The 26,713-nt window shown below is 40.5% G+C and overlaps 3 protein-coding genes across 4 annotated transcripts; 2 read left to right on the forward strand and 1 right to left on the reverse strand.

Moving 5' to 3' along the window:
- The first annotated feature begins 16,031 nt into the window (after positions 1 to 16,031).
- On the forward strand, positions 16,032 to 19,432 carry acod1 (aconitate decarboxylase 1). The gene is made up of 5 exons (XM_039668935.2): positions 16,032 to 16,124; positions 16,253 to 16,414; positions 16,508 to 16,597; positions 17,239 to 17,438; positions 17,837 to 19,432. The coding sequence occupies exons 1-5, from the start codon at positions 16,113 to 16,115 to the stop codon at positions 18,804 to 18,806; spliced, it is 1,434 nt and encodes a 477-aa protein (XP_039524869.2). The 5' UTR covers positions 16,032 to 16,112; the 3' UTR covers positions 18,807 to 19,432.
- Positions 19,081 to 25,382, reverse strand: LOC120477374 (glutamine amidotransferase-like class 1 domain-containing protein 3, mitochondrial). 2 transcript variants are annotated; one of them, XM_089133281.1, is made up of 4 exons: positions 25,123 to 25,382; positions 22,848 to 23,019; positions 22,552 to 22,750; positions 19,081 to 21,632 (listed from the first exon to the last, which is right to left on the reverse strand). In XM_089133281.1, exons 1-4 carry the CDS (start codon positions 25,228 to 25,230, stop codon positions 21,437 to 21,439), a joined length of 675 nt encoding a protein of 224 aa, XP_088989407.1. In that variant the 5' UTR covers positions 25,231 to 25,382; the 3' UTR covers positions 19,081 to 21,436. The 2 variants fall into 2 exon arrangements, with proteins under 2 accessions (XP_088989407.1, XP_088989408.1); XM_089133282.1 differs by lacking the exon at positions 25,123 to 25,382 and adding an exon at positions 24,506 to 25,075.
- A 123-nt stretch (positions 25,383 to 25,505) lies between these two features.
- mrpl30 (mitochondrial ribosomal protein L30) lies at positions 25,506 to 26,631 on the forward strand. The gene is made up of 5 exons (XM_039668931.2): positions 25,506 to 25,798; positions 25,904 to 25,960; positions 26,050 to 26,196; positions 26,277 to 26,350; positions 26,445 to 26,631. Exons 1-5 carry the CDS (start codon positions 25,748 to 25,750, stop codon positions 26,575 to 26,577), a joined length of 462 nt encoding a protein of 153 aa, XP_039524865.2. The 5' UTR covers positions 25,506 to 25,747; the 3' UTR covers positions 26,578 to 26,631.
- The last annotated feature ends 82 nt before the right edge of the window (positions 26,632 to 26,713 follow it).

The raw sequence follows: 26,713 nt of genomic DNA on the forward strand, positions 1-26,713 counted from the left end.
GTTTTTTTTTTTCAGGCCGAATTTTTGAGTTTCGATATCTTAGCTCTGGAAGGGGCTAAAGCCTCCATTTTTGCACTCAGGTCTAAGTCTCATGGCCCTCTATCAGAATCCAGAGTTTTGGGAAGATTGTAGAAACTTAATTTTTCGCCCAAAAAAAAAACGTAAGGGATACCACTGTCGTTTTTTTTTTTCGGGCCGAATTTTTGAGTTTCGATATCTCAGCTCTGGAAGGGGCTAGAGCCTCCATTTTTGCACTCAGGTCTAAGTCTCATGGCCCTCTATCAGAATCCAGAGTTTTGGGAAGATTGGAGAAACTCAAATTTTCACCCAAAAAAAAAAAGGAAGGGGTACCACTGTCGTTTTTTTTTTCGGGCCGAATTTTTGAGTTTCGATATCTCAGCTCTGGAAGGGGCTAGAGCCTCCATTTTTGCACTCAGGTCTAAGTCTCATGGCCCTCTATCAGAATCCAGAGTTTTGGGAAGATTGGAGAAACTTAATTTTTCGCCCAAAAAAAAAAAACGTAAGGGGTACCACTGTCGTTTTTTTTTCGGGCCGAATTTTTGAGTTTCGATATCTCAGCTCTGGAAGGGGCTAGAGCCTCCATTTTTGCACTCAGGTCTAAGTCTAATGGCCCTCTATCAGAATCCAGAGTTTTGGGAAGATTGGAGAAACTTAATTTTTCGCCCCAAAAAAAAACGTAAGGGGTACCACTGTCGGTTTTTTTTTCGGGCCGAATTTTTGAGTTTCGATATCTCAGCTCTGGAAGGGGCTAGAGCCTCCATTTTTGCACTCAGGTCTAAGTCTCATGGCCCTCTATCAGAATCCAGAGTTTTGGGAAGATTGGAGAAACTTAATTTTTCGCCCAAAAAAAAAACGTAAGGGGTACCACTGTCGTTTTTTTTTTTCGGGCCGAATTTTTGAGTTTCAATATCTCAGCTCTGGAAGGGGCTAGAGCCTCCATTTTTGCACTCAGGTCTAAGTCTCATGGCCCTCTATCAGAATCCAGAGTTTTGGGAAGATTGGAGAAACTTAATTTTTCGCCCAAAAAAAAAAAAACGTAAGGGGTACCACTGTCGTTTTTTTTTCGGGCCGAATTTTTGAGTTTCAATATCTCAGCTCTGGAAGGGGCTAGAGCCTCCATTTTTGCACTCAGGTACAAGTCCCATGGCCCTCTATCAGAATCCAGAGTTTTGGGAAGATTGGAGAAACTTAATTTTTCGCCCCCAAAAAAAAACATAAGGGGTACCACTGTCGTTTTTTTTTTCGGGCCGAATTTTTGAGTTTCGATATCTCAGCTCTGAAAGGGGCTAGAGCCTCAATTTTTGCACTCAGGTCTAAGTCTCATGGCCCTCTATCAGAATCCAGAGTTTTGGGAAGATTGGAGAAACTTAATTTTTCGCCCAAAAAAAAAAAAAACGTAAGGGGTACCACTGTCGTTTTTTTTTTCGGGCCGAATTTTTGTGTTTCGATATCTCAGCTCTGGAAGGGGCTAGAGCCTCCATTTTTGCACTCAGGTCTAAGTCTAATGGCCCTCTATCAGAAACCAGAGTTTTGGGAAGATTGGAGAAACTTAATTTTTCGCCCAAAAAAAAAAAACGTAAGGGGTACCACTGTCGGTTTTTTTTTTCGGGCCGAATTTTTAAGTTTTGATATCTCAGCTCTGGAAGGGGCTAGAGCCTCCATTTTTGCACTCAGGTCTAAGTCTCATGGCCCTCTATCAGAATCCAGAGTTTTGGGAAGATTGGAGAAACTTAATTTTTCGCCCAAAAAAAAAACGTAAGGGGTACCACTGTCGTTTTTTTTTCGGGCCGAATTTTTCAGTTTCGATATCTCAGCTCTGGAAGGGGCTAGAGCCTCCATTTTTGCACTCAGGTCTAAGTCTAATGGCCCTCTATCAGAATCCAGAGTTTTGGGAAGATTGGAGAAACTTAATTTTTCGCCCCAAAAAAAACGTAAGGGGTACCACTGTCGGTTTTTTTTTCGGGCCGAATTTTTGAGTTTCAATATCTCAGCTCTGGAAGGGGCTAGAGCCTCCATTTTTGCACTCAGGTCTAAGTCTCATGGCCCTCTATCAGAATCCAGAGTTTTGGGAAGATTGGAGAAACTTAATTTTTCGCCCAAAAAAAAAACGTAAGGGGTACCACTGTCGTTTTTTTTTCGGGCCGAATTTTTGAGTTTCGATATCTCAGCTCTGGAAGGGGCTAGAGCCTCCATTTTTGCACTCAGGTCTAAGTCTCATGGCCCTCTATCAGAATCCAGAGTTTTGGGAAGATTGGAGAAACTTAATTTTTCGCCCAAAAAAAAAACGTAAGGGGTACCACTGTCGTTTTTTTTTTCGGGCCGAATTTTTGAGTTTCAATATCTCAGCTCTGGAAGGGGCTAGAGCCTCCATTTTTGCACTCAGGTCTAAGTCTCATGGCCCTCTATCAGAATCCAGAGTTTTGGGAAGATTGGAGAAACTTAATTTTTCGCCCAAAAAAAAAAAAACGTAAGGGGTACCACTGTCGTTTTTTTTTTCGGGCCGAATTTTTGAGTTTCGATATCTCAGCTCTGGAAGGGGCTAGAGCCTCCATTTTTGCACTCAGGTACAAGTCCCATGGCCCTCTATCAGAATCCAGAGTTTTGGGAAGATTGGAGAAACTTAATATTTCGCCCCAAAAAAAAACATAAGGGGTACCACTGTCGTTTTTTTTTTCGGGCCGAATTTTTGAGTTTCGATATCTCAGCTCTGGAAGGGGCTAGAGCCTCCATTTTTGCACTCAGGTCTAAGTCTCATGGCCCTCTATCAGAATCCAGAGTTTTGGGAAGATTGGAGAAACTTAATTTTTCGCCCAAAAAAAAAAAACGTAAGGGGTACCACTGTCGTTTTTTTTTCGGGCCGAATTTTTGAGTTTCAATATCTCAGCTCTGGAAGGGGCTAGAGCCTCCATTTTTGCACTCAGGTACAAGTCCCATGGCCCTCTATCAGAATCCAGAGTTTTGGGAAGATTGGAGAAACTTAATTTTTCGCCCCCAAAAAAAAAACATAAGGGGTACCACTGTCGTTTTTTTTTTCGGGCCGAATTTTTGAGTTTCGATATCTCAGCTCTGGAAGGGGCTAGAGCCTCAATTTTTGCACTCAGGTCTAAGTCTCATGGCCCTCTATCAGAATCCAGAGTTTTGGGAAGATTGGAGAAACTTAATTTTTCACCCAAAAAAAAAAAAACGTAAGGGGTACCACTGTCGTTTTTTTTTTCGGGCCGAATTTTTGTGTTTCGATATCTCAGCTCTGGAAGGGGCTAGAGCCTCCATTTTTGCACTCAGGTCTAAGTCTAATGGCCCTCTATCAGAAACCAGAGTTTTGGGAAGATTGGAGAAACTTAATTTTTCGCCCAAAAAAAAAAAACGTAAGGGGTACCACTGTCGTTTTTTTTTTTCGGGCCGAATTTTTAAGTTTTGATATCTCAGCTCTGGAAGGGGCTAGAGCCTCCATTTTTGCACTCAGGTCTAAGTCTCATGGCCCTCTATCAGAATCCAGAGTTTTGGGAAGATTGGAGAAACTTAATTTTTCGCCCAAAAAAAAAACGTAAGGGGTACCACTGTCGTTTTTTTTTCGGGCCGAATTTTTGAGTTTCGATATCTCAGCTCTGGAAGGGGCTAGAGCCTCCATTTTTGCACTCAGGTCTAAGTCTAATGGCCCTCTATCAGAATCCAGAGTTTTGGGAAGATTGGAGAAACTTAATTTTTCGCCCAAAAAAAAAAAAAACGTAAGGGGTACCACTGTCGGGTTTTTTTTCGGGCCGAATTTTTGAGTTTCGATATCTCAGCTCTGGAAGGGGCTAGAGCCTCCATTTTTGCACTCAGGTCTAAGTCTCATGGCCCTCTATCAGAATCCAGAGTTTTGGGAAGATTGGAGAAACTTAATTTTTCGCCCCCAAAAAAAAACATAAGGGGTACCACTGTCGTTTTTTTTTTCGGGCCGAATTTTTGAGTTTCGATATCTCAGCTCTGGAAGGGGCTAGAGCCTCCATTTTTGCACTCAGGTACAAGTCCCATGGCCCTCTATCAGAATCCAGAGTTTTGGGAAGATTGGAGAAACTTAATTTTTCGCCCCCAAAAAAAAACATAAGGGGTACCACTGTCGTTTTTTTTTTCGGGCCGAATTTTTGAGTTTCGATATCTCAGCTCTGGAAGGGGCTAGAGCCTCCATTTTTGCACTCAGGTACAAGTCCCATGGCCCTCTATCAGAATCCAGAGTTTTGGGAAGATTGGAGAAACTTAATTTTTCGCCCCCAAAAAAAAACATAAGGGGTACCACTGTCGTTTTTTTTTTCGGGCCGAATTTTTGAGTTTCGATATCTCAGCTCTGGAAGGGGCTAGAGCCTCCATTTTTGCACTCAGGTCTAAGTCTCATGGCCCTCTATCAGAATCCAGAGTTTTGGGAAGATTGGAGAAACTTAATTTTTCGCCCCCAAAAAAAAACATAAGGGGTACCACTGTCGTTTTTTTTTTCGGGCCGAATTTTTGAGTTTCGATATCTCAGCTCTGGAAGGGGCTAGAGCCTCCATTTTTGCACTCAGGTACAAGTCCCATGGCCCTCTATCAGAATCCAGAGTTTTGGGAAGATTGGAGAAACTTAATTTTTCGCCCCCAAAAAAAAACATAAGGGGTACCACTGTCGTTTTTTTTTTCGGGCCGAATTTTTGAGTTTCGATATCTCAGCTCTGGAAGGGGCTAGAGCCTCCATTTTTGCACTCAGGTACAAGTCCCATGGCCCTCTATCAGAATCCAGAGTTTTGGGAAGATTGGAGAAACTTAATTTTTCGCCCCCAAAAAAAAACATAAGGGGTACCACTGTCGTTTTTTTTTTCGGGCCGAATTTTTGAGTTTCGATATCTCAGCTCTGGAAGGGGCTAGAGCCTCCATTTTTGCACTCAGGTCTAAGTCTCATGGCCCTCTATCAGAATCCAGAGTTTTGGGAAGATTGGAGAAACTTAATTTTTCGCCCAAAAAAAAAAAAACGTAAGGGGTACCACTGTCGTTTTTTTTTTCGGGCCGAATTTTTGTGTTTCGATATCTCAGCTCTGGAAGGGGCTAGAGCCTCCATTTTTGCACTCAGGTCTAAGTCTAATGGCCCTCTATCAGAAACCAGAGTTTTGGGAAGATAGGAGAAAATTTAATTTTTCGCCCAAAAAAAAAAAAACGTAAGGGGTACCACTGTCGTTTTTTTTTTTCGGGCCGAATTTTTAAGTTTTGATATCTCAGCTCTGGAAGGGGCTAGAGCCTCCATTTTTGCACTCAGGTCTAAGTCTCATGGCCCTCTATCAGAATCCAGAGTTTTGGGAAGATTGGAGAAACTTAATTTTTCGCCCAAAAAAAAAACGTAAGGGATACCACTGTCGTTTTTTTTTTTCGGGACGAATTTTTGAGTTTCGATATCTCAGCTCTGGAAGGGGCTAGAGCCTCCATTTTTGCACTCAGGTCTAAGTCTCATGGCCCTCTATCAGAATCCAGAGTTTTGGGAAGATTGGAGAAACTCAAATTTTCACCCAAAAAAAAAAAAAGGAAGGGGTACCACTGTCGTTTTTTTTTTTTCGGGCCGAATTTTTGAGTTTCGATATCTCAGCTCTGGAAGGGGCTAGAGCCTCCATTTTTGCACTCAGGTCTAAGTCTCATGGCCCTCTATCAGAATCCAGAGTTTTGGGAAGATTGGAGAAACTTAATTTTTCGCCCAAAAAAAAAAAACGTAAGGGGTACCACTGTCGTTTTTTTTTTTCGGGCCGAATTTTTGAGTTTCGATATCTCAGCTCTGGAAGGGGCTAGAGCCTCCATTTTTGCACTCAGGTCTAAGTCTAATGGCCCTCTATCAGAATCCAGAGTTTTGGGAAGATTGGAGAAACTTAATTTTTCGCCCCAAAAAAAAACGTAAGGGGTACCACTGTCGGTTTTTTTTTCGGGCCGAATTTTTGAGTTTCGATATCTCAGCTCTGGAAGGGGCTAGAGCCTCCATTTTTGCACTCAGGTCTAAGTCTCATGGCCCTCTATCAGAATCCAGAGTTTTGGGAAGATTGGAGAAACTTAATTTTTCGCCCAAAAAAAAAAAAACGTAAGGGGTACCACTGTCGTTTTTTTTTCGGGCCGAATTTTTGAGTTTCGATATCTCAGCTCTGGAAGGGGCTAGAGCCTCCATTTTTGCACTCAGGTACAAGTCCCATGGCCCTCTATCAGAATCCAGAGTTTTGGGAAGATTGGAGAAACTTAATTTTTCGCCCCAAAAAAAACACATAAGGGGTACCACTGTCGTTTTTTTTTTCGGGCCGAATTTTTGAGTTTCGATATCTCAGCTCTGGAAGGGGCTAGAGCCTCCATTTTTGCACTCAGGTCTAAGTCTCATGGCCCTCTATCAGAATCCAGAGTTTTGGGAAGATTGGAGAAACTTAATTTTTCGCCCAAAAAAAAAAAAACGTAAGGGGTACCACTGTCGTTTTTTTTTCGGGCCGAATTTTTGAGTTTCAATATCTCAGCTCTGGAAGGGGCTAGAGCCTCCATTTTTGCACTCAGGTACAAGTCCCATGGCCCTCTATCAGAATCCAGAGTTTTGGGAAGATTGGAGAAACTTAATTTTTCGCCCCCAAAAAAAAAACATAAGGGGTACCACTGTCGTTTTTTTTTTCGGGCCGAATTTTTGAGTTTCGATATCTCAGCTCTGGAAGGGGCTAGAGCCTCAATTTTTGCACTCAGGTCTAAGTCTCATGGCCCTCTATCAGAATCCAGAGTTTTGGGAAGATTGGAGAAACTTAATTTTTCGCCCAAAAAAAAAAAACGTAAGGGGTACCACTGTCGTTTTTTTTTCGGGCCGAATTTTTGAGTTTCGATATCTCAGCTCTGGAAGGGGCTAGAGCCTCCATTTTTGCACTCAGGTCTAAGTCTAATGGCCCTCTATCAGAAACCAGAGTTTTGGGAAGATTGGAGAAACTTAATTCTTCGCCCAAAAAAAAAAAAACGTAAGGGGTACCACTGTCGATTTTTTTTTCGGGCCGAATTTTTAAGTTTTGATATCTCAGCTCTGGAAGGGGCTAGAGCCTCCATTTTTGCACTCAGGTCTAAGTCTCATGGCCCTCTATCAGAATCCAGAGTTTTGGGAAGATTGGAGAAACTTAATTTTTCGCCCAAAAAAAAAAAAGTAAGGGGTACCACTGTCGTTTTTTTTTAGGGCCGCATTTTTGAGTTTCGATATCTCAGCTCTGGAAGGGGCTAGAGCCTCCATTTTTGCACTCAGGTCTAAGTCTCATGGCCCTCTATCAGAATCCAGAGTTTTGGGAAGATTGGAGAAACTTAATTTTTCGCCCAAAAAAAAAACGTAAGGGGTACCACTGTCGGTTTTTTTTTTCGGGACGAATTTTTGAGTTTCGATATCTCAGCTCTGGAAGGGGCTAGAGCCTCCATTTTTGCACTCAGGTCTAAGTCTCATGGCCCTCTATCAGAATCCAGAGTTTTGGGAAGATTGGAGAAACTTAATTTTTCGCCCAAAAAAAAAACCGTAAGGGGTACCACTGTCGTTTTTTTTTCGGGCCGAATTTTTGAGTTTCGATATCTCAGCTCTGGAAGGGGCTAGAGCCTCCATTTTTGCACTCAGGTCTAAGTCTCATGGCCCTCTATCAGAATCCAGAGTTTTAGGAAGATTGGAGAAACTTAATTTTTCACCCCCCCAAAAAAAAAAACGTAAGGGGTACCACTGTCGGTTTTTTTTCAGGCCGAATTTTTGAGTTTCGATATCTCAGCTCTGGAAGGGGCTAGAGCCTCCATTTTTGCACTCAGGTCTAAGTCTCATGGCCCTCTATCAGAATCCAGAGTTTTGGGAAGATTGGAGAAACTTAATTTTTCGCCCAAAAAAAAAACGTAAGGGGTACCACTGTCGTTTTTTTAGGGCCGAATTTTTGAGTTTCGAGTTTGAGTTTTGACCCCTCCTTGAACTGCCACCTTAACGTGGTGGAGGGGTTTGAGTACCCGAATGACCCTAGGAGCTATGTTGTCTGGGGCTATATGCCCCTGGTAGGGTCTCCCAAGGCAAACAGGTCCTAGGCGACGGGTCAGACTAAGAGCGGTTCAAAAACCCCCTTATGAAGGAAATACACCCAAGGACCATGACGTCGCCCGGTATGGCGCAGCCGGGGCCCCACCCTGGAGCCAGGCCCGGGGTCGGGGCTCGTATGCGAGCGCCTGGTGGCCGGGCCTCTCCCCATGGGGTCCGGCCGGGCTCAGCCCGAAGAAGCGACGTGGGACCGTCTTCCCGTGGGCTCACCACCTGCAGGAGGAGCCGTAAGGGGCCGGTGCAGAGAGGATTGGGCGGCAGTCGAAGGCAGGGGCCTCGGCGACCCGATCCCTGGACACGGATTCTAGCCTTAGGGACGTGGAACGTCACCTCACTGGCGGGGAAGGAGCCCGAGATTGTGCGTGAGGTTGAGAGGTTCCGACTAGAGATAGTCGGAATCACCTCTACGCATGGCTTGGGTTCTGGAGCCACACTCCTTGAGAGAGGATGGACTCTTCACCACTCTGGAGTTGCCCATGGTGAGAGGCGGCGGGCTGGTGTGGGCTTGCTTATAGCCCCCCAGCTCAGCCGCCATGTGTTGGAGTTTACCCCGGTGAACGAGAGGGTTGTTTCTCTGCGCCTACGGGTCGGGGATAGGTCTCTCACTGTCGTTTGTGCCTACGGGCCAAACGGCAGTGTAGAGTACCCGGCCTTCTTGGAGTCTCTGGGAGGGGTGCTGGAAAGTGCCCCGACTGGGGACTCCGTTGTTCTACTGGGGGACTCAACGCTCACGTGGGTAACGACAGTGACACCTGGAGGGGCGTGATTGGGAGGAACGGCCCCCCCGACCTGAACCCGAGTGGTGTTCAGTTATTGGACTTCTGTGCTAGTTACAGTTTGTCCATAACGAACACCATGTTCAAGCATAAGGGTGTCCACCAGTGCACGTGGCACCAGGACACCCTAGGCCGTAGGTCGATGATCGACTTTGTGGTCGTTTCATCTGACCTGCGGCCGTATGTCTTGGACACTCGGGTGAAGAGAGGGGCGGAGCTGTCAACTGATCACCACCTGGTGGTGAGTTGGATCCGATGGCGGGGGAGGAGGCTGGACGGACTCGGCAGACCCAAGCGTACTGTAAGGGTTTGCTGGGAACGTTTGGCCGAATCTCCTGTCAGAAAGATCTTCAACTCTCACCTCCGGCAGAGCTACGACCAGATCCCGAAGGAGGCTGGAGATATTGAGTCTGAGTGGACCATGTTCTCCACCTCCATTGTCGAAGCGGCTGCTCGGAGCTGTGGCCGTAAGGTCTCCGGTGCCTGTCGAGGCGGCAATCCTCGAACCCGGTGGTGGACACCGGAAGTAAAGGATGCCGTCAAGCTGAAGAAGGAGTCCTGTCGGGCCTGGTTGGCTCGTGGGACTCCGGAGGCAGCTGACAGGTACCGGCAGGCCAAGCGGACTGCGGCCCGGGTGGTCGTGGAGGCAAAAACTCGGGCCTGGGAGGAGTTCGGTGAGGCCATGGAGAAGGACTATCGGCTGGCCTCGAAGAAATTCTGGCAAACTGTCCGGCGCCTCAGGAAGGGGAAACAGTCCCCTACCAATGCTGTTTACAGTAGGGGTGGGCGGCTGTTGACCTCGACTGGGGATGTCGTCGGACGGTGGAAGGAATACTTCGAGGACCTCCTCAATCCCGCCGTCACGTCTTCCATTGAGGAAGCAGAGGCTGAGGGTTCGGAGGTGGACTCGTCCATCACCCTAGCTGAGGTCACCGAGGTAGTCAAGAAACTCCTCGGTGGCAAGGCACCGGGGGTGGATGAGATCCGCCCCGAATACCTTAAGTCTCTGGATGCTGTGGGGCTGTCTTGGTTGACACGCCTCTGCAGCATCGCGTGGCGGTCGGGGACAGTGCCTCTGGGATGGCAGACCGGGGTGGTGGTTCCTCTTTTTAAGAAGGGGGACCGGAGGGTGTGTTCCAACTATAGGGGGATCACACTTCTCAGCCTCCCTGGGAAAGTCTATGCCAGGGTACTGGAGAGGAGAATACGGCCGATAGTGGAACCTCGGATTCAGGAGGAACAGTGCGGTTTTCGTCCTGGCCGTGGAACACTGGACCAGCTCTATACTCTCTACAGGGTGCTGGAGGGTTCATGGGAGTTTGCCCAACCAGTCCACATGTGTTTTGTGGATTTGGAGAAGGCATTCGACTGTGTCCCCCGAGGCGGCCTGTGGAGGGTGCTCCGGGAATATGGGGTCCGGGGTCCTTTGCTAAGGGCTGTCCGGTCCCTGTATGACCGAAGCAGGAGCTTGGTTCGCATTGCCGGTAGTAAGTCAGACTTCTTCCCGGTGCATGTTGGACTCCGGCAGGGCTGCCCTTTGTCGCCGGTTCTGTTCATAATTTTTATGGACAGAATTTCTAGGCGCAGCCAGGGGCCGGAGGGTGTCAGGTTTGGGGACCACACGATTTCGTCTCTGCTCTTCGCGGATGATGTTGTCGTGTTGGCCCCTTCATACCAGGACCTTCAACATGCACTGGGACGGTTTGCAGCCGAGTGTGAAGCGGCTGGGATGAAAATAAGCACCTCCAAATCCGAGGCCATGGTCCTCAGCCGGAAAAGGGTGGCTTGCCCACTTCAGGTTGGTGGAGAGATCCTTCCTCAAGTGGAGGAGTTTAAGTATCTTGGGGTTTTGTTCACGAGTGAGGGAAGGATGGAACGGGAGATTGACAGACGGATCGGTGCAGCTTCAGCAGTAATGCGGTCGATGTACCGATCTGTTGTGGTGAAGAAGGAGCTGAGCCGTAAGGCAAAGCTCTCGATTTACCAGTCAATCTACGTTCCTACTCTCACCTATGGTCATGAGCTTTGGGTCATGACCGAAAGGACAAGATCCCGGATACAGGCGGCTGAAATGAGCTTTCTCCGCAGGGTGCTTGGGCGATCCCTTAGAGATAGGGTGAGAAGCTCGGTCACTCGGGAGGAGCTCAGAGTAGAGCCGCTGCTCCTCCACATCGAGAGGGGTCAGCTGAGGTGGCTCGGGCATCTGTTCCGGATGCCTCCTGGACGCCTTCCTGGGGAGGTGTTCCGGGCACGTCCCACTGGGCGGAGGCCCCGGGGAAGACCTAGGACACGCTGGAGAGACTATGTCTCCCGGCTGGCCTGGGAACGCCTCGGTATCCCCCCAGAAGAGCTGGAGGAAGTGTCTAGGGAGAGGGAAGTCTGGGCATCTCTGCTTAGACTGCTGCCCCCGCGACCCGGCCCCGGATGAGCGGAAGAAGATGTATGTATGTATGATATCTCAGCTCTGGAAGGGGCTAGAGCCTCCATTTTTGCACTCAGGTCTAAGTCTCATGGCCCTCTATCAGAATCCAGAGTTTTGGGAAGATTGGAGAAACTTAATTTTTCGCCCCAAAAAAAAAACGTAAGGGGTACCACTGTCGTTTTTTTTTCGGGCCGAATTTTTGAGTTTCGATATCTCAGCTCTGGAAGGGGCTAGAGCCTCAATTTTTGCACTCAGGTCTAAGTCTAATGGCCCTCTATCAGAATCCAGAGTTTTGGGAAGATTGGAGAAACTTAATTTTTCGCCCCCCAAAAAAAACGTAAGGGGTACCACTGTCGTTTTTTTTTCGGGCCGAATTTTTGAGTTTCGATATCTCAGCTCTGGAAGGGGCTAGAGCCTCCATTTTTGCACTCAGGTCTAAGTCTCATGGCCCTCTATCAGAATCCAGAGTTTTGGGAAGATTGGAGAAACTTAATTTTTCGCCCAAAGAAAAAAAAACGTAAGGGGTACCACTGTCGTTTTTTTTTTCGGGCCGAATTTTTGTGTTTTGATATCTCAGCTCTGGAAGGGGCTAGAGCCTCCATTTTTGCACTCAGGTCTAAGTCTCATGGCCCTCTATCAGAATCCAGAGTTTTGGGAAGATTGGAGAAACTTAATTTTTCGCCCCCCCCAAAAAAACGTAAGGGGTACCACTGTCGTTTTTTTTTTCGGGCCGAATTTTTGAGTTTCGATATCTCAGCTCTGGAAGGGGCTAGAGCCTCCATTTTTGCACTCAGGTCTAAGTCTCATGGCCCTCTATCAGAATCCAGAGTTTTGGGAAGATTGGAGAAACTTAATTTTTCGCCCCCCAAAAAAAACGTAAGGGGTACCACTGTCGTTTTTTTTTTCGGGCCGAATTTTTGTGTTTTGATATCTCAGCTCTGGAAGGGGCTAGAGCCTCCATTTTTGCACTCAGGTCTAAGTCTCATGGCCCTCTATCAGAATCCAGAGTTTTGGGAAGATTGGAGAAACTTACTTTTTCGCCCCCCAAAAAAAACGTAAGGGGTACCACTGTCGTTTTTTTTAGGGCCGAATTTTTGTGTTTTGATATCTCAGCTCTGGAAGGGGCTAGAGCATCCATTTTTGTACTCAGGTCTAAGTCTCATGGCCCTCTATCAGAATCCAGAGTTTTGGAAAGATTGGAGAAACTTAATTTTTCGCCCCAAAAAAAAAAACGTAAGGGGTACCACTGTCGTTTTTTTTAGGGCCGAATTTTTGAGTTTCGATATCTCAGCTCTGGAAGGGGCTAGAGCCTCCATTTTTGCACTCAGGTCTAAGTCTCATGGCCCTCTATCAGAATCCAGAGTTTTGGGAAGATTGGAGAAACTTAATTTTTCACCCAAAAAAAAAAAAACGTAAGGGGTACCACTGTCGTTTTTTTTTTCGGGCCGAATTTTTGAGTTTCGATATCTCAGCTCTGGAAGGGGCTAGAGCCTCCATTTTTGTACTCAGGTCTAAGTCTCATGGCCCTCTATCAGAATCCAGAGTTTTGGGAAGATTGGAAAAAACTTAATTTTTCACCCAAAAAAAAAAAACGTAAGGGGTACCACTGTCGTTTTTTTTTTTCGGGCCGAATTTTTGAGTTTCGATATCTCAGCTCTGGAAGGGGCTAGAGCCTCCATTTTTGTACTCAGGTCTAAGTCTCATGGCCCTCTATCAGAATCCAGAGTTTTGGGAAGATTGGAAAAAACTTAATTTTTCACCCAAAAAAAAAAAACGTAAGGGGTACCACTGTCGTTTTTTTTTTTCGGGCCGAATTTTTGAGTTTCGATATCTCAGCTCTGGAAGGGGCTAGAGCCTCCATTTTTGCACTCAGGTCTAAGTCTCATGGCCCTCTATCAGAATCCAGAGTTTTGGGAAGATTGGAGAAACTTAATTTTTCGCCCCCCCAAAAAAAACGTAAGGGGTACCACTGTCGTTTTTTTTTTTCGGGCCGAATTTTTGAGTTTCGATATCTCAGCTCTGGAAGGGGCTAGAGCCTCTATTTTTGCACTCAGGTCTAAGTCTCATGGCCCTCTATCAGAATCCAGAGTTTTGGGAAGATTGGAGAAACTTAATTTTTAGCCCAAAAAAAAAAACGTAAGGGGTACCACTGTCGTTTTTTTTTCGGGTCGAATTTTTGAGTTTCGATATCTCAGCTCTGGAAGGGTCTAGAGCCTCCATTTTTGCACTCAGGTTAAAGTCTCATGGCCCTCTATCAGAATCCAGAGTTTTGAGAAGATTGGAGAAACTTAATTTTTCGCCCGAAAAAAAAAAACGAAAGGGGTACCACTGTCGTTTTTTTTTTTTCGGGTCGAATTTTTGAGTTTCGATATCTCAGCTCTGGAAGGGTCTAGATGTTTATTCGCCTCTGCCATAACGACCTTTTGGTTTTCATTAAACCGAAAAAATGGAATTTTGTTTTATTTACGATCACTGAGAAATATTCTATTATTTAAAATGCAAAAAAAAAATATATATATTATTTTCAAGGTAAAAATGATTCATTTGCATGGATCCACGCCGAAGAAAACGTCTAAATGTCACGTTTTTAATGAAGCAGCCTAATGAGTAAAATGTCTATTTTTCCGGCGTCCCCCCAGCTCCTCGTTTAAGCAAAAGGTACGCTAAAAACAACGTACATCGACGTTTAACCACGTTAACCGTGTTAACCATAACCTTTTAAATACTCGACCTAGTTCCATTGCTTAGCAACGGGAAGAAACTCCTGTAACTTCAGTGCCCAACCCGTATCACGACGTGAAATAATCACGTTGGTCCACTTTGGAAAACGTGTAGATGTCACGGTTTAGTTTAAACTCAAAACCATAGGGCTATACTGCCCTCTTGTGTCAAATTATATTTCTATATTTATTTTTCCAACAAATAAAGCCAAACCTGCAATAAAACCCCGTCCAAAATACACTTGAACTTAACAGATGCAGTGGCTCAGTTGATAAAGCGTTGGGCTTTAATCAAGAAGACCTGAGGTTAATTCCCATACTTGCGTTAAATTGTTGTGATTATATCAAACAAAGTGGCCTAAACAATGCTTCTATAAACTTACTAACATCAACCTAAAACACAGACAGAAAGGCTGTTATACTGCCTGAAAGTACTGAACAATCACGCAACTATGTAACCCCTTACCCTAAAACCTCTAAAAGACCCCTAAAAGGTATTTGTCATTGAACACAGATTTTTTTTTTTTTGCTCGTTGAGTGATTGATTTTTACAAAATATACATTAAAAATGACCCAAAACTTGAATTTATTTATTTAACTTGAAATTTACTTAAAATTTGAATTTATATGTATTTCCCAATCTAAAATGAACTCACAATGGAGCCTTGACAGCATGTGACCTATGTGCAAATGTCTCCTTCACTTCCTTGTTGGCAAAAATGTCGAGCTCATGGTACTTTTCTTTGGCTGAATATTGTAGTTTGTTAAATGCAGTTTTCTCTGCACCATTTCTAAAGACGATACACCATAGAGGGTTCAATTACTGTTCACTTTTTTTTAATTCTGTTTTTTACCTGTCTTGATTTTGTTATTACAGACACCAAGGATGAAAAGAAACTTTAGCTTGTGAACAAGAATTTAGTGTGAGGCTGAAAATAATAAAGCAAAGATACACATTGATGTATCAAAATTAATATAGTAATCTTTCGTCATTAATTTAACTGCTCACTTTTTTATCCTATCAGAAAAGGAAGTCAACAAATAATTTGTATTTAAATTAAAGCATGCACGTATTTGCTTTGTTTGCTGTTTTATATTTGTTAACTTGTGAATCAATATATATGTCTGCATTTCCTTACATAATCTGCTAGAAAAATATATAAATATATTTGTAATATTTTTATAGAATATATATATATATATATATATATATATATATATATATATTCCACATCTTACTCAAGTATTGAAGGCTTTTAGTCGAATCGTTCAGTGAACAATAATACTGAGAAAAAAACAGTTTAAAAAACAATTTAAAGCCAGTAAATAAGACTGCCTTAAACATTCATTAGACATTTAAAGAATAAATCCCAAACTTTAATTTTTTCATTGAAAACTGTCCTGTTGATGACATTGACCGCTGGAAAGCCTAATCATTTAATATGAAAATACAGTAGCTAATATGATAAGCTATATTTCTTTCACTTTACAGGGGTCACACTCATGTGACACTTTGAGGAACTAGTGACTGACAGAACACCGTCTCTGACATAGACAATAGAAATTCCGGATTTCACACATGCTGGAGATACACATGGTGGATGCAAAAGACGGAATATGGTGTTAATCGTGATTTCATGATTATCTTTTGTCAATTTTATTCCATGAAAGCACTCTGATTTAATGAAATAATTTTAATTTCAACCTGTAAAAATGTTTTGGCACATCTAATCACTGTTAATGTGAAGAAAAAAATTCTTACAACCTCCACACAGTATTATATATAATTTGATACATATTTTTATTATTGTTTTATCATACTTGTATAATTATTATTATTTTGTTAGTTTTATATTTGTGTTTTAAAAAAAATACTAAATATTTTGTGGAAATAATTGTAAAATCAAAGAATATGTGATTGAAACATTTTTATAATAATGTTTTTGTACAAAGTTTGAACTGATTTAATTCCAAGATAGTCACAAATTGTGAAACAATGCACTTCACACTATGGTTAAGTAACCATGGAAAGTTGGTGGTTAGTGAACCTTGCTTTTAGGGACATTGGTATATAAGGCAAATGTTACCACACTGAACTCACAGTAGGATTCATTCCTCACACAATGATCAGGAAGGTACTGCCTTTTCATCATGTTAGATAATAATACGTGTTTTACTTCTTTTGCTATAGTTAAAATTCAAATGCATCAAAAAGTATTCATGCTGTTGATGGGCTAATAGGTTTGATCTTTTCTTTGCTCAGGGTGTTACTGAGAGTTTTGGAGCAGCAGTCTCCTGCCTGAACACATCTCATCTGACAGATGAAGTGATTAGAAGGAGTAAGCGAATGATACTGGACACGCTGGGAGTGGGATTGCTTGGAACCAGTACTCCAGTCTTTAACATAGTCCTTCGGAGCAGCCAAGTAAGGATGCTGTTTCAAAAGATGTACATTGTTAGGTTAACCTCCCTTTATGTCTGTCTCTTATGCACATTTCTTTAATCATTTATAAATCAGAGGCAGCAAGCAGTGGAAAACAGCAAGGTCTGGGCAAGACCAGGATTATCTCTTCCACCTCAGTATGCTGCCTTTGTTAATGGTGTTGCGGTAGGTCATTTTAAATACTCCCCTTCAGATACATGGTATGAACTTGTGACAAAAATCAATCATTTCTGCATAATCAAGATGGTCCTGCTAGAGCATACAGTGATGTGAATAAGTTAGGACACCCATGCTAAATTTGCCCAAAAAGAGGAATAAAAAAATCTTCTTTTGAAAAAACATATTTTGGAAATTGATCTTAATACCTTAATTAGAAAAACGAGGAAAAATCCAACCTTTAAGGACACCATTTTTTTTTTTTTGTGTGTGTGTGAATGAATAATGTATCATAAATGAATAAATGTTCTTCCTTAAAATACAGGGTGCATTAATCAGGACACCCCTATGTTAAATTCCCATAGAGTCTGGCAGATTTTTATTTTTAAAGGCTAGTTATTTCATGGATCCCACATCATCACACACCCTTCATCATACCTCGAGATTTATTTATTTATTATACATTATTCAGAAAATTGGTGTCCTTAAATGTTTTTTCCTAACTTTTTAAGGAATTGAGATCAATTTCCAAAAGATGATTTTTTTATTCCTCTTTTTAAGCAATTTTAGCTTGGGTCTCCTAACTTATTCACATCACTGTATTCTCTCAGATGGGTGCTTGATAATGGGATGTATCCCTGTGCTATTAGGTGCACTCAATGGACTTTGATGACACCTGGCATCCAGCCACTCACCCCTCTGGCGCTGTTTTGCCGGCTCTCCTGGCACTGGCTGAAACACTGCCTGCTAAACCCTCTGGCCTCGAGCTGTTGCTGGCTTTCAATGTAGGCCTTGAGGTTCAGGGGAGACTCATGAGGTTTTCTAAAGAGGCTCATAACATTCCCAAAAGGTAAAATACTTTTTTTTTTTTTTTTTTTTTTACAATTTTATACTTTTTAAATGAAATATCAAATTAGATCCATTAAATTCTAAATCCATTTAAAAACATTAAATTCTATCCATTTAAAAATTAAAGTCCTCAATTACATAACTTAAAATAAATTTTTTTGTAACATTATAAATCACTTTTGACTAATATAATGCATCCTTGCTCAATAAAAGCATTTTTTTAGTCTGATCACAAACTTGAATAGTAGTGTGCATTTCCAATTACTTTAATGTGCATCAACTAATTATCAATTAGGTTTATTAATAAGAAAATCCAATAAAAAAAACTTAAATTGGCTTTTTTTTTTTTTTTCAAATGTATTTATTAGATATATATTCTGATTTATGTGTCCCTCTCAGATTTCACCCGCCTGCAGTTGTTGGGATTATGGGCAGCGCGGCTGCTTCGGCTAAACTTTTGGGTCTTCCAGCAGCCCAGAGCATAGCAGCTCTAGCGATAGCCTGCTCTTCTGCTGGAGCTCCCATGGCAAACGCTGCTACTCAAACCAAACCCCTGCACATGGGCAATGCTGCCCGAGGGGGTCTGGAGGCCTCCCAGCTGGCTCTCCTTGGCCTTGAGGGTAATACACAGATTCTGGATCTGGCATCAGGCTTCGGGGCCTTCTATCCAGATTATGTCCCTCAACCATTGGCTGAGTTCACCCCAACTTCTCAGTACAAGTGGGTGTTAGAAGACCAGAATATTGCACAGAAGCGTTTTCCCGCACACCTCGGCATGCACTGGGTGGCGGATGCAGCAATAGAAGCAAGGGCGACATTTTTGGATAAATACCCAAATGCAGATCTCAGTCAAATTAAGAAGATCACACTCAGAGTGCCCTCATCCAGATATGTAGACTGCCCTTTTCCAGTTAGCGAACACCAGGCCAGACACTCCTTCCAGTTCAACTGCTGTACCGCACTGCTAGATGGTCAAGTCACAGTTGACTCTTTTAGCAAAAGCCAGATGAACAGGAGCGCCCTTAAGGAGATGCTTCTGAAAGTAGAGTTGGAAAATCCACAAGACAACCATTCAAGCTTTGAAAAGATGTATTGCGAAATCGCCGTGGAGACAACACAAGGGGAAATGTTCAACGCACGCTGCAACACTTTTTACGGTCACTGGAGGAAACCACTGAGTCATGAGGACCTCGTGAAGAAGTTCAGGGCTAATGCTTCGACTGTGCTGACCCCTGATGTCGTGGACGCTATTATTTACACTGTAGACCGTCTGGACACAAACCAAGACTGCTCAATGCTTTGGTCATACATGCACTTTAATAAGCACATGATGCACAGGCATGAGCATCTCTACTCAGCTTTGGCTTGAATTATTGTGTAATGTTACTTGTTCAGGCTAATAGAAAGTATCTTGGTGAACCACTTATTAAACCTGTTATGAATTCTGATGCGGTAAAAGTTAAAAGCACGAGAACCACTGTACTATTGTGATTGAAATCTTGCATTTTCTATTCCAGCAATTGTTATAATTAAGTAATTTAGAGGTTAGCAAGTGTTTAAATCTTTTTATACATATTTTTACCATTAAATCTTGTCTATAACGTGCATTTTGAGGGTACTGTGGCTAGCCTATTTCAGCAACATTTATTTTTTTTTTTTTTTGGAAATACACAAAATTAAGCAACCATGCTCTTTCGTCAGATGTCGTTTTTCCCAGGATGCAGAAAGTAACGAGAGAAAACAGAACAGCTCTGTTCATTTTTACACTTTCTGAATGAAAGGTTTCACATCAATTTCTTCTTTGCATTTTATGTCACCGTGTTTTCTGTTCTGGATTTTTTATTTTCTGTTTGAATGTAGCTATTTACAATATATAAATTATTTATCAATTATCAAACTGAATTGTCAGCATAATTTCTCCAGTTGCATGATCCTTCAGAAATCTTTCTAATATGCTGATTTGCTGCTCAATAAAAATGTCTTATTATCTGTGTTGACAGTGGTATTGCTTCTTGAGTGTTTGTAGAAACCATGATACATTTTTTCAGAATTCTTTCACGAAAGTTCAAAATAAAGGCATTTATTTAAAATAGACTTTTTTTCTAACAATGTGAAAGTTTTGATTCTCACTTTTCAATTTTAATGCATTGTTGCTGCATAAAAGCATACATTTCTTTCCCCCAAAAATGATTGATCCCAAACTTTTGAACACCAGGGGCCCGTTTCAATAAGGAGGTTCAACCAACTCTGAGTTAAAGCTTGAACTCAGAGTTGACTTACCCTGAGATGGGAAACTCTGAGTTTTCGGTTACAGAACAGCTGAAATGAGTTAGTTCAATCAACTCTGAGTTGACCGACTCTGAGTTAAGCGCTTGCACCACAACTATAAAAAGCCATTATCAATGGAGCACAGATATTATGAGTCACCATGGCAACAGCGCCAGACAAAAAGAGGTGTTTATTAATTACCAAGTAATCTAAATATTGTAATTTAATTAAAGGGATTACTCTTAATTCTTCTGTAATTTAAAATAAAATATGATGCAATTACATTAAATAGGCTACTACATAAACCAATTAAGTATAAAACAATAGTGGATTTAACATACATTTTTAAAAGGTATATTTTTTATGTAACCTTCTCCCTCTACACACTTTGATCAATTCAAGAATAATTCATGCAATTGTACATTGTGAATTTGAAAGAATTAAAAGTGCAGTTTCTTGTCTCTCCTCTTTGTATTAATCTAGTGGTTGAGGTTGAGATTTAGCAATTAGTAATACAGTATGTAGACCAATACTTTCTAGAGATAGTAGCCTGATTATTACATTAATCTAACTACACCGTTGAAGATGTCAGTTAATAATTCATAACTATTTTAGAGTAACTTACTGTTATAATATAGTAAACTTACTGTTATTCAACCTAAAGTAGGCTACTATTACTTTGATAAAATTTTACCTAAGTTAAAGTAAAAATACCAGTCTAAAAATCCACTCAAGTAAAAAGTAGTTAATTTAAAACATGAGTAAAAGTTGCTGAGTAACTTGTGGGGGTGGGGTGGGGGACTCCCCCATGTGGGGAGAGTTGAGAAACATCTCAGAAAATATCACGGTTTATGGTATTAAACAATTATTAAATATATAAACTGCATTCTTAAATTACGGTTATTATTATCATCAGTTAAAATGACAGTTAAATAAATTAAACATTTGTTCAATAAAACATATCAACTAACTTCAATAATTGATTATGAATAAGATTAACATCTTATTTTTTATCATTAATAACTTATTAAATTATGTTTGAAAAATAAGTGAGTTCTATTAAATGTTTTTTATTCCAATTTTTTTAATGATTTAATAGAAATATATTATCAAAAACGGTGGTAATCAAATAAAAGTTTAGCAAACGTTTTAAATCCTTTTATTTTTTGGCAAAGTGCTACAAAACAGATTTAGTCAATTAAACCATGGACAAACAATATATATTCCTTAAAGAATGTGTAAATACATTTTAGTATTATTGTTGGTGTTTAACAGCACTTCCTCTTTAAAAAAGGGGAGGAGACCGCAAGAAACTCTGAGTTTACTGAAGAAAACCTGCTCCCGACCAGGTTAGGTTCACGGAGTAAGTTACCATGGTAACTGACTCTGAGTATAAGTTACCTCTCTTTCAGAAATGGGCTTGACTTACTCTGCTGTCTCAGGTTTAACTTACCTCCCTTTCTGAAACAGAAAACCCAGAGTTTCCCTCATTTCAGGGTTAACATACTCAGAGTTTTCACTTAACCTCCTTTCTGAAACAGGCCCCAGAAGACTTTTGTGTATTTTGAGAATCTAGACAAATTAAAGGACAAATTAATATTCATCTGTAACAAAGGCTAAACTTTTATGTTATATGTTTTAATTATATGCTTATGTTTATTCAGACACTTGTCCATGGATTCATTAAAAAACATTAGAACGACGATGTCAATCCAATCATTTTGCAAGAATTCAGGCAAGTTTCAGCACCTCCTGTACCATCACTCCAATTCCATCAAATATTTCATGTAGTGGAGCTTTGCACATAAAAGCAGAGGTGGTGACGATCTTATTTTTCTCATCAACATGAGCCTCGTTCACGTGCTTACAGATGTGCTTGCAGCCAAGCTGAGAAATAGCTTCCGCAGTGTCTGGAACATCTGGATACCTGAATGCCAAAGATTCAGACAGTATGCCTCAGTTCAATCTGTTTATACCAATATCAACATTTTTGTGAACAACATGGGAAGAGTAAAAGATAATTCTGTATAAGAATACATGGTTTTGTATAACCAGAGCTCAGCCTTTTCTGTGGTTTCTGTGTTGTTGTTGTTGTTTTTTTGCCTGGTTCATCACATTTGCATCCTATTTTGAGGACAAACTATTTCAATGGTAATGAATGGCACAGCACCATGTGCTTTGTTTTTGAAAGCATTCTTATACTGCATCAAAATAATTTATTGATGATAATCTTATTATTATGAATGTTAAAAACAGTTTTGCTGCTTTTTATTTGTGTTAAAACCATGATACATTCCTTAGGATAATTTGATGAATCTAGAATATTAGAATACTATAAGTAGAATATAGTTAACTAAATCTGAAAACCATAAAAAAAAAACATTTTATTACTTGAAATAATATAAATGTTAACAGAAATAAAATCAAATGTAAAAAAGCTTAGATTTTAACTTGATGTACTTAACTAAAACTGAAATAAATAGACATTAAAAAAAACTAATAAAACTGATCATTTAAATGTACTACAATTAAAACTAATCGAAAATATATAAAATAATAATGTCTAAATGATAGTAATGTTTATCTAAAAATATTTATCTTTTAAAACATTATAAAATGTCTTTACTGTCACGTTTAATCAGCTAATGCATCCTTGCTAAATAAAAGTAATTATTTAAAAAAAAAAAAAAAGGCATTTTTCTGACCCCAAATTTTAGAACAGTAATGTACATTCAAACTGAAGCCATAACTGGGGAGACATTTCTCTGTTTGCTAAGTTAATTCTGTATAATAAAGTTTTAGATTTCTTAAAAACATTTTAAGTCACCTAATTTCAACTTGTTTACCTATCATCTTTGTCATGGCCAACAGTAACTTCACAGCCAGGGAAAACCTTCGCTGCCAGCACAGGTGAGATGCAGCACAAGCCAATGGGCTTCTTCTCGGCATGGAAGGCCAGCAGCACTGTTTTAACCTGCTCATTGACCAAGCAGTCTTTGCCCTGGACAGCCCAGCTACACAGGTTCTTGGCTGCTCCAAAGCCACCTGCAAAATCAGTTCAAAATAATAGTAAATGAAATGTTGAGCTTAAGAGTACATAGAATTCTTCAAAAAGAAGCCTCAATAAGTATAGCGTGCTAACCAGGGAAGATGATGGCATCCAGATCCTTTACATCGAGCTGCGAGAGGTCTTGGATATCACCCCGGGCAATTCTAGCACTCTCCACGAGCACATTTCTATTTTCCTTTGTTGGAGAGCCTTTCAAGTGATCGACAACATGCATCTGATCAGTGTTGGGTGCAAATATCTTGACCTGTGGGAAGGTTAATCCTGTTACCAAAGTCCTAGACAACATGAAAGTTCAATGCATTACATGATATTTTATAATGTAGGCTGAGAATTATTTGAAACCAGCAACACGGATGTTATAAATATACTTATTTTTAAAAGTTTAGATGGACTACTTCATTGTCAACAGTAAAGACATTGCAGTGTTTCCATTAGGCATGTGCCAATAAACAGGATTGCAATACACTTTTTTTTTTTTTTTTTTTTTTGTTAAAGGGGTCATATATTGGTACATGCACTTTTACAAGTTGATTGTACTGAAATGTGTGTTGGCAGTGTCTGTACACAACCATCATTTAATGATAAAAATCCAACCAGTGTTTTTGTCTCCAATCTCCTTATGTTTTTTTTTTTTTTTTTTAATAGCTAGGCTATTTATTTTTAAACTTAAACATTGTAACGTTTCAATCTGGACTTCAAACATGCACTAAATATTGATTGAAAATTTTCTAATTCTTTATAATTTTTCGGTAACACTTTAAGGCTCCGTTAGTTAATTCATTATTTAGCATAAACTGAAAATGAAAAATAATTCTAAAGCATTTATTAATTTCAACATTTACTAATACATTACTCAAATTAAAAGTTGTAAATTTGATGTACCTGAGCTAACATGATCAAACAATGATCAATTGCATTTTTTAACTAACATTAACAATGAATAACCTTTGTAACAAATTTAGGTATTCCTCATTATGATCATAAACTAATGTTAACTAATGAGACCTTATTAAGTGTTACTGTTATTTATAATTATTTAGTATTTATCTGTTTGAAACATTTGTTTACTCTAATTATTTTATTATTAAGACTTATGTTTTTATTGTTTTAAATGTTCAGTTCTTTTTTATTTAAGAAAAAAGTTACTAAACACATTATAGAATGACATCACACTGCAAATGATATCAAAATATTGAAAATATCGCATACGGTGATAAAAGTTTAACAACAATGTCTGGCTTAGTCAGAATTCACAAGAATATCAGTACTGACAGGAATGAAGTGTTTTAAGAAGTTTAAGAAAGAAGTTTTTTTTTTTTTTTGCTGTTTTCTTCTTTATGACCTACAGAGATTTGTAGTACAATGCAAATTCTCTCTTGAAGACAGTAAATAGAGGCTGTGTTTTAAAACATTTACATTTGTGGATGAAAAATTTACCCAAGATAATTAAAGTGTTTAAAAGCATTTCATAGTTTTTGTCTTTCATTGTAATTCCAAATGTGGTGTTATCTCTAGTAAAACTGGACAGAGACTGGAGATTAGGCTCCAGCCAATCATACATGCCATACCACCAGACACATCATTTGTTTTTCTTCTGCTTCTGTAAGAGCAGAAGTAAAACAAATGATCCGTGGTCTCTATGTTCTCATCACAGAATATACAGTTGGCTCTAAGTTAAATCTACGTGAGAGGTTTCAACGCAAGAGTTTTCCACCCCATTTCCTGTTTACCGTGCATGGCGTCGATGTCATCACTTATCGCCACTAACCAATGAGAAGCGTTATCTGCAGGCTGCGGACAGATCATGTGCGGAATTTTCACGGCACAGCCATAGGGCACAGCGCGGGTGAATTCAATGTTTGAGGAAGGTGTGCGTCAGTCACCGAACCGGTGTGGATGGCATTCGGAATCACAGATTATCCTTTTTGAAAGTATGACCACTATAATAATTTTCACCGGAAATGTTCTGGTTCTGACCAACTGGGTAAAAAAATTACAGTAAATCGTGCTAATTAAATCTAAAATGCTCGAATTTCCAGCAGAAATCCACCAGTAGCCTAACGTTACCACTGTCATTAAACATGATTGCACGCTTACCGGTTTGAATCGAGCTAAGGCAAGCAGATGCATTTGCTCAATTTTATTTTGGATCATTTTTAACCCAAAAAGTTAAGGACTGCAGCTTTAAATGACGTTAAGTGATCTAATAAAAATAGCACAAACTTGACATGCCATTTATTGATTTAGACAAACTATTTATTGCATTGCTCCAGGATTATGATCTGTGTTGAATGTCAGCGTTATTACATTTATATGCAGTGTAGAACCTTAGATCTGATAAACTTACAGTAGCTTGCTGACGGCTCAAATGAACCAAAGCCGCAGACGCCTCGTGGACTTCACTTCCATCGAACACACCGCACCCTGCCAACACAACAGCAACGCGCTTTCCCATATTTTTAAACGAAAAGTGGCTAGTGCGGTCGCGGTGAACTTGAAAGGTTACGAATTTCCGGCTGGGGTTCGTGAATGAAGAGTACTGCTTTTCAATGCGTTCTTTTGAATCGAATCTTTTCAATGAATCTGTTGAACAGTATGGAGTCCATTCGTTCTGAGTAAACAACTCACTGAGCTGAACAGAGTTGCTGTTGAACTAGGCATCGGGAACCTTTATTTTGAAATTACTCTTATTCTAAAAAATAAATAAATAAAAATAGTCGTTTCCGTTTCTGGTCATCTCAGTTGACATACATGCATGAAATATATCATAGTTAGTTGTGATATATTTATCCATTAACATATCGTGGGTGTTTGAGTAAATAACTTTACATTCCTTGACGCGATTACGTTCATTATATAGTCCACTGAGTGCTGCTGTACTGGGCACGATTAATTTACCCTAGCTAGCTTGCTAGCTAATAACCTTTCTATGCTAGGTAGCGCCCACCTCAACACAAGCCAGTCGTCTGATAATGGCAGGACTGTATCGAGCTCTTCTAACATCTGCCTCCACTGTCACAAAGGTGAGATTAGTTCATATCAGCCTCTTTGAATAAACCATGATAATTTCGATAATTGCAACAACAACAAAAAATCTTAATATAAACTTTTAAAAAATGTAATTGCAGAATTTGACACAAGCCACATGTCGCACTAAATTCACTAAGAGTCGCATCCCTCCACAGGTACGTGACAGTTCAAAATGTACATTCATAGTTTTATGAGATTCAGTGTATTTAATGTAATAACATCACACCATCTTCTCGTTCTTCAGGTATTTGAGGAACGAGCAAAAGAACATGGCAAGTACGGTGGTGATCCAGAACATCCTCATAAATTACACATAGTGACACGGGTTAAAAGCACAATGAGGCGTCCATATTGGGAAAAGAAGGTTATAAAGAGCTTGGGGTTAATGAAGGTGGGATGTGGCAAATTTACTTTATGAAATAGTATCAGTCTTAACTAAAATATTTTAGTTTAATACATCTTTTTCCCCAGGCGCATGAACCCCGTGTCCACAAGAACACTCCTTCAGTTAACAATCTACTGAAAACCATTAAGCATCTGGTTAGGTATGTTGTCACTTTTGCATTTCATGACATTTTAAAATCAGTTGATTGCTGACCATTATAATAAATTTACCTATTCAAATATTCTTATCTGCAGGATTGAGCCGCTCAAGCTTCCGTATGGACTACCTGCTGAGGAGGACATGGCCAACACATATCTGAACAGCAAAGGGGAGCTGCTAGTTAAACGTCTCCTGCAACCACTTGAGCAGAAGGCCATTGAGTCATAGAATTTGTTGTGTTGTGTGTTTGCTACTTGTTAAATAAAGGTTTGAATAAATAGATTTTCTCTTTAATTATTACAAAACCATGCATTTGAAACCTTAGCCACTCTGGTGATGTAACCTTAAAATCACTGGTATGGTA

Source organism: Pimephales promelas, chromosome 7 (genome assembly GCF_988280905.1).
Source record: "Pimephales promelas chromosome 7, fPimPro1.hap1.1, whole genome shotgun sequence".
NCBI classification, from domain to species: domain Eukaryota; kingdom Metazoa; phylum Chordata; class Actinopteri; order Cypriniformes; family Leuciscidae; genus Pimephales; species Pimephales promelas.

Coding starts and splice junctions, on each gene's coding strand:
- acod1 (XM_039668935.2), top strand. Junction 16,415..16,507: donor TAGTCCTTCGGAGCAGCCAA/GTAAGGATGCTG, acceptor TTTATAAATCAG/AGGCAGCAAGCAGTGGAAAA. Junction 16,598..17,238: donor CCTTTGTTAATGGTGTTGCG/GTAGGTCATTTT, acceptor CTGTGCTATTAG/GTGCACTCAATGGACTTTGA.
- LOC120477374 (XM_089133281.1), bottom strand. CDS start 25,230: ATGGGAAAGCGCGTTGCTGTTGTGTTGGCAGGGTGCGGTGTGTTCGAT. Junction 22,751..22,847: donor GGATGCCATCATCTTCCCTG/GTTAGCACGCTA, acceptor CTGATTTTGCAG/GTGGCTTTGGAGCAGCCAAG. Junction 21,633..22,551: donor GGCCATGACAAAGATGATAG/GTAAACAAGTTG, acceptor TTTGGCATTCAG/GTATCCAGATGTTCCAGACA.
- mrpl30 (XM_039668931.2), top strand. CDS start 25,748: ATGGCAGGACTGTATCGAGCTCTTCTAACATCTGCCTCCACTGTCACA. Junction 25,961..26,049: donor AGAGTCGCATCCCTCCACAG/GTACGTGACAGT, acceptor CTCGTTCTTCAG/GTATTTGAGGAACGAGCAAA. Junction 26,197..26,276: donor AGAGCTTGGGGTTAATGAAG/GTGGGATGTGGC, acceptor CTTTTTCCCCAG/GCGCATGAACCCCGTGTCCA.